General features: G+C 35.4%; 1 protein-coding gene across 1 annotated transcript; it reads left to right on the top strand.

Annotated features, from left to right (window-relative positions):
- Positions 1 to 3,478: 3,478 nt before the first annotated feature.
- LOC127284300 (uncharacterized protein K02A2.6-like) lies at positions 3,479 to 5,599 on the top strand. The gene has a single exon (XM_051309689.1). It carries the CDS (start codon positions 3,479 to 3,481, stop codon positions 5,597 to 5,599), a length of 2,121 nt encoding a protein of 706 aa, XP_051165646.1.
- Positions 5,600 to 6,000: the final 401 nt, after the last annotated feature.

The raw sequence follows: 6,000 nt of genomic DNA, 5'->3' as shown, positions 1-6,000 counted from the left end.
AGCTTTAAACCAATAGACATAATTAAATGGTCAAATCAAGGCTTTATTTATCCAATTATTTATTTAAATTGAGTTGTTTTTAATTAAAAATTAATGTTGAAAGTGCATCCACTCAGTTTTTCTAATTTTTTTTGTTTTAAAATATTTTTTAAAAAAAAGTTTTTTAGCGCTTACTTTAAAAAATGTATTGACACCTACCACGGGTCGTATGAACTATGTTTAACCTAAAGATTCCGCTGCTGTAGATTTTCTTGTTGGAAATTGTTCTTTAAGGTGTAAATATGAAGGGAAAGGGATTTTTAAAATCTTTTATCAAGCTATTCAATTATAAGAGCCAAGAATTAAAAAATCGATTGTTTTTTTCACTCGTACCTCTTTAATATCCATATAAGCTTATTTATTTAAATTCTAACATATACACACTCTCCAACACACAGAAACAGACATATTTTCATATAAATATGCTAATAAACTGATGACTATATTTGTACAAAATCGTGCAAATATATATCACGGTTTCTGAATTATTATTTGATACACCGCGATATACATTTATTTTGCAGGTAGCACAGAGATCAGTGGGTAACGTTTCATCACTTAAAACATTATCAATATCACACTGTAGTAGTTTCTCTAAATATAATTTTAATGTACTCTCTACTTTAAACATTAGTTTACTTTTCTTAAGATATAATAAACAAATTTTACTGCGTTTCTATTCTGCGTCTATGTGTTACAGAGAGTGTGTATATGCTAGAATTTAAATAAATAAGCTTATATGGACAAAAAAGAGGTACGAGTGAAAAAAGCAATCAATTTTTCAAATTTTGGCTCTTATAATTGAATATCTCGATAAAAGATTTTAAAAAACCTTTTCCTTTATATTTACACCTCAAAGTAAAATTTCCAACAAGAAAATCTGAAGTAGCAGAATCTTTAGGTTAAACATAGTTCAAACGACCCGTGCTACAGATGTTTTTCTTTAATTCCGTAGTTTTCCAAGTCGCATTGTGTAGTATGTTGAACGAAAATATATTTGTAATTCCATTTCCTAAACATAGAGTACGCTTGTGTGTGTATTAACCTATATGTTTTTCAGTATTCTCTAACCAGCCTTACTTGTAACTTCTCATTTAATTACTTACTATTAAATTCATATTTGAATATATATATATCGTTATTTATTTCACGACATTACATTTTTGGCGACGAGGATGTTTTTTTATTGTTTATCGATTTAAAAGAACTTGCTGTTTGTGCAGATTGTGCTGTTTGTGCAGTTATTGACTAAAAATCGGTGCGATTATACACGTGCTTTTTTTTTCGTTTCATATCGTCGTGACGAGTTTTCAAAATGATGGAAGAGGAGTACAAAACTAAACTTGCCGAGGCTACTCAAAGGCAGGCAGAACTCCAAAGTCATATCGACAGGCTGAGGAAAGAGAGAGATTCTAGTAAAAATAGAGTCGGTGAGCTGGAATTGATTGTTAATAGTAACATGAGACAAAATGCTTCAGGGAATCAAAATGGCGCAGAACCATCGTTTATACCACCGCCTATCCAACCTAACGTGACTTTTGTTTCGACAATTGGCGCCATGAGTGAATTTAAAATTGGAGAAGATTGGGATATCTATCAAGATAGACTTACTCAGTATTTCATCGCAAACAGTGTCACTCAACCTGAACGTAAGGTGGCAGTGTTAGTTACATTAATAGGACAAGACGCTTATAAATCTCTAAAGGATTTATGTGACCCTGCTTTACCATCGAGCAAGACCTATAAGGAACTTTGCGTGATTTTAAAGGGACAATTTTCGAAGCGTGTTTCAATTTTTCGCGAGCGAACCGAGTTTTATGAACTTCGACAAAATGATCAGGAATCAATCAACGAGTGGTTCATTAGGATCAAAAACAAGGCTGCAACTTGTGAATTTGGTGGACTTTTGAATGATATGATCAAGGACAAATTCGTGACTGGTCTCAAAAAGGGTGTCATTCTCGATCGTGTGTGTGAGGAAGAACACACAAAACAGCTGACTGAAATCTTGGAAATTGCCAGGAATCGTGAAGCAGCTCTGTTAAATTCCAAACGAGAAGTGCCCGTGTATAGTGTTAATTTAAAAGCAAATAAAAATCAAAAGAATAAGTTCAGTTCTAAAAGTTCGGAGGATAAACAAGAAAAAACAAAGTTCGTTACGTGCAATCATTGTGGTGGTTCAAATCATGATTTTAAGCATTGTAAATATAAAAAGTTTAAGTGCAATTCGTGTAAAAAAATTGGACACTTAGCAAAAATTTGCAAGTCCAAAGATAAACAAGAATCTCAAAATCATCTTACGGAAGATGAAGTGTCGTGTTCTGCCATTGACTGTGATGAAATTTTTTCGGTAAATGACTATAAGCAACCTTTTTTGGTGGACATGTTTATCGGTGATGTAGCTGTGAAAGCTGAAATTGACACTGGTGCGAGCAGATCAGTGATTCCCGAATCTCTTTATCGCGAGAAACTTTCCAAATTTAAATTAGAAAAAGTGGAAACGACGTTGCGTTTGTACGACGGTACTATTGTCAAACCGCTAGGACAAGTTGAGGTTATGTTGTCAAAAGATGACAGCAGAAACGTGGTTAAACTTTTAGTCGTCAGACGTGGCTGTCGAATGTTATTGGGAAGGGATTTAATGAGTGTTTTGGGGTACGAAATTACACAAGTAAATTCGATTAGTGATGATTTTAAATTGCAAGATGTGCTCCAAGAATTTAAATCACTTTTTGACGGGACAACCGGTAAATATAAATACAGTAAAGTGGATATGAATGTTGTCGATGGGACCAAGCCAATCTTCTGCAAGCCGAGGCCTGTGCCATTTGCTTTCAAGGACGAAATGACTCAAAGGATACGGGATCTCGAGAGTCAAGGTTTCATTAAGGCAGTTGATGACGCGGAGTGAGGGACACCATTAGTGCCAGTTTTAAAAAAAGATGGTAAAATTCGTGTTTGTGCCGACTACAAGGTTACGATCAACAAGTGTCTCGAGGACGTTAAACATCCTACACCAAGGATCGAAGAGTTGTTCGCTTGTGTGTCGGGTGGTGTTAAATTCACAAAATTGGACTTTACCAACGCGTTTAATCAACTTGAGGTTACAGAGGAAACTGCAAAACTTTTGACTTGGAGTACTCATTTGGGTTTGTTCAAGGTGAACAGAATGCCATTCGGTCCAAAAACTTGTGTTGCTATTTTTCAAAAAATAATTAAAAAAACTTTACAGGGTATTCCTTGTGTTGCTATTTTTTGTGATGATATTGTTGTTACAGGCAAAACCAAAGATGAACATTTACAAAATTTGAGGCTTGTTTTGAAAAAGTTGTCTGATGCTGGTTTTAAATTAAATTTAAAAAAATGTAGTTTTTTTCAGGACGAAATTCATTATTTGGGTCACATCATAAATGGCCAAGGTCTTCACAAGAACCCGGAAATGGTAGAGGCTATTCGTGCTGTCAAGAAACCGGAAAACGTCACCGAGTTAAAATCATTTTTGGGTATGGTCAATTATTACGGGAAATTCGTTCCGCATTTGGGGCAAATGCTGAAGCCATTGTACGATGCTACTACGAGACAAAATTGGACATGGACTACCAGGGAGGAGGCTGCTTTCAACGAAATTAAGGAGGAGATTGCTTCGGATAGATGCTTAGTGCATTATGATCCTGCCAAAAAACTCAAATTGGTTGCCGATGCATCTAAAGATGGAATAGGTGCTGCACTTCTTCATGTTTTTCCAAACGGGGATGAAAGACCCATCGCTTTTGCTTCAAGAATTCTACGATGTTCCGAGAAAAATTATTCCGTGATTCACAAGGAAGCGCTCGCTATTTACTGGTCTGTATGTAAATTTTATCAATTTTTGGTTGGAAACAAATTTATGTTATGTTCAGATCACAAACCATTGTTGGCGTTATTTGGGGAGAAAAATGGCATTCCAAAAATGGCAGCTGGTAGACTGCAACGTTGGGCTGTTTTTTTATCTTCATTCGATTATACCTTGGAATACATTAAAGGAATCGACAACGGAGCGGCGGATGGACTTTCGAGACTCCCGAGGCAGGTGTCTTCTGGAGTAGATGAATCCATGGACTATTTTAATTTTATTGTCGAGGAAAACATTCCAATCAAATCCGATGATTTGAGACGTGAATTGAGAAAGGATCCAGTTTTAAGCAAGGTTTTTTTATACGTTAGAGATGGATGGCCGACTCACGTTGATCCTGAATTCAAACCTTTTTTAACAAGAAAAGATGAAATAAGTATAGATTCTGGTTTACTTATGTGGGGATATCGTTTAATCATTCCTCAAGTTTTTAGATCGTCTTTGCTGGAAGAGATTCATGGTGGACATATTGGAATTGTCAAGATGAAGGCTCTCGCTCGACAGTACTTCTGGTGGCCAGGACTGGATCTGGACATCGAGACTTTTGGTAAGAGTTGTCAAGCTTGCCAATCAACTGCGAAAAACCCGGAGAAGGCCGGATTGATTAAATTCAACGAAGTCAACAAACCTTTCGATCGGATTCACATCGATTTCCTGGGTCCATTTCATGGTAAAATGTATTTGTTGACTATTGATGCCTACTCTCGTTGGCCTGAGGTTATGGAGATGAGTCGAATTGATTCTAAATCTACGATTTCGAAATTGCGTGAAATTTTTGCCAGGTTTGGTATTCCGAAGGTTATTTTTTCTGATAATGGAAAACAGTTCACTTCGGAAGAATTTCAAACTTTTTGCAAAATTAATGGTATTATTCACAGAACTTCAGCTCCTTATCATCCTTCGACCAATGGTTTAGCAGAGAATGCAGTCGGAAGTTTCAAGAGGGGAATTTCGAAGGCTATTTTCGAAAAGGATGTTTCAGCGATGGATTTACACACCTGTATTTCGAGATACCTTTTTTATTATCGAAATGCACCTCATTGTTCTACTGGGGAATCGCCAGCGAAAAGATTTCTAGGCAGAGAACTCCGAAATCGGCTCGATTTGTTAAGAGCTAGAAAAACGGAATCTTCATCGGAGAAACAAGTTCAATTTTTCAAGGGACACCGAGATGTTTCATTTTCCGAGGGAGAAAAGGTTCTTATTCGAAATTATAAGAATCCATTAAAGCCTACTTGGTCTCCAGCTGTTATTCAGAGGGTTTTAGGAGAAAGGACATATATTTGCAACCCTGATCCTTCAGACCCAGATTTCAAGGTCAAGAGACACACCGATCAGATTATTAGTTCTGGTACTCGGGAGTCTAGAAAATCCATTTTGCAGGTTCCTGTGGAAACTCAGCGTGATAGTGCGGAAATTTCGAGTGATTCTTTACTCGAGCCTTTACCAAGTGAAATTGTTTCATCGAGTGAAAACAAGGACTTTAATTCTTTGAATGGTAAAACCGCGAGTGATGGACTTTTGACATCGAATGAAAAACAAAAACTTTATTCGCCGGTCAGTGTGAATGAAAGACGTTCAGTGAACTTTAAAAATAAAGTTTCTTCGCCATTGATTAACAGTCGACCAAAGAGATTTATTAAACCTGTTAATCGATTGAATTTATGATTTTTCTAAAATATGGGATATTTTCAAATCAGGGATGGAGGAATGTAGTATGTTGAACGAAAATATATTTGTAATTCCATTTCCTAAACATAGAGTACGCTTGTGTGTGTATTAACCTATATGTTTTTCAGTATTCTCTAACCAGCCTTACTTGTAACTTCTCATTTAATTACTTACTATTAAATTCATATTTGAATATATATATATCGTTATTTATTTCACGACATTACACATTGTTTTACCTATCAGTGAACATTTAGGGTTCTTCTATTTAAGGTTATTAATATTTTAAAAATAAAAAATTTTGAAAATAGAAAAAATTGAATTTTTTTCTATGAAAAATTTTATTTAACCTTTTTATATCAATATTTTCTTATGAAGTACTTAAAAACGCATCGATT

The sequence above is a fragment of the Leptopilina boulardi genome, unplaced genomic scaffold (genome assembly GCF_019393585.1).
Source record: "Leptopilina boulardi isolate dan_hultmark-lab unplaced genomic scaffold, ZJU_Lbou_2.1 LbouV2_322, whole genome shotgun sequence".
NCBI lineage: Eukaryota > Metazoa > Arthropoda > Insecta > Hymenoptera > Figitidae > Leptopilina > Leptopilina boulardi.
Note: the sequence above shows the minus strand (reverse complement) of the source record. Positions and strands in the feature narration are given on the sequence as shown.

Bases quoted from the DNA above. Each gene is read 5' to 3' on its own strand.
- LOC127284300 (XM_051309689.1), top strand. From the start codon at position 3,479: ATGGTAGAGGCTATTCGTGCTGTCAAGAAACCGGAAAACGTCACCGAG.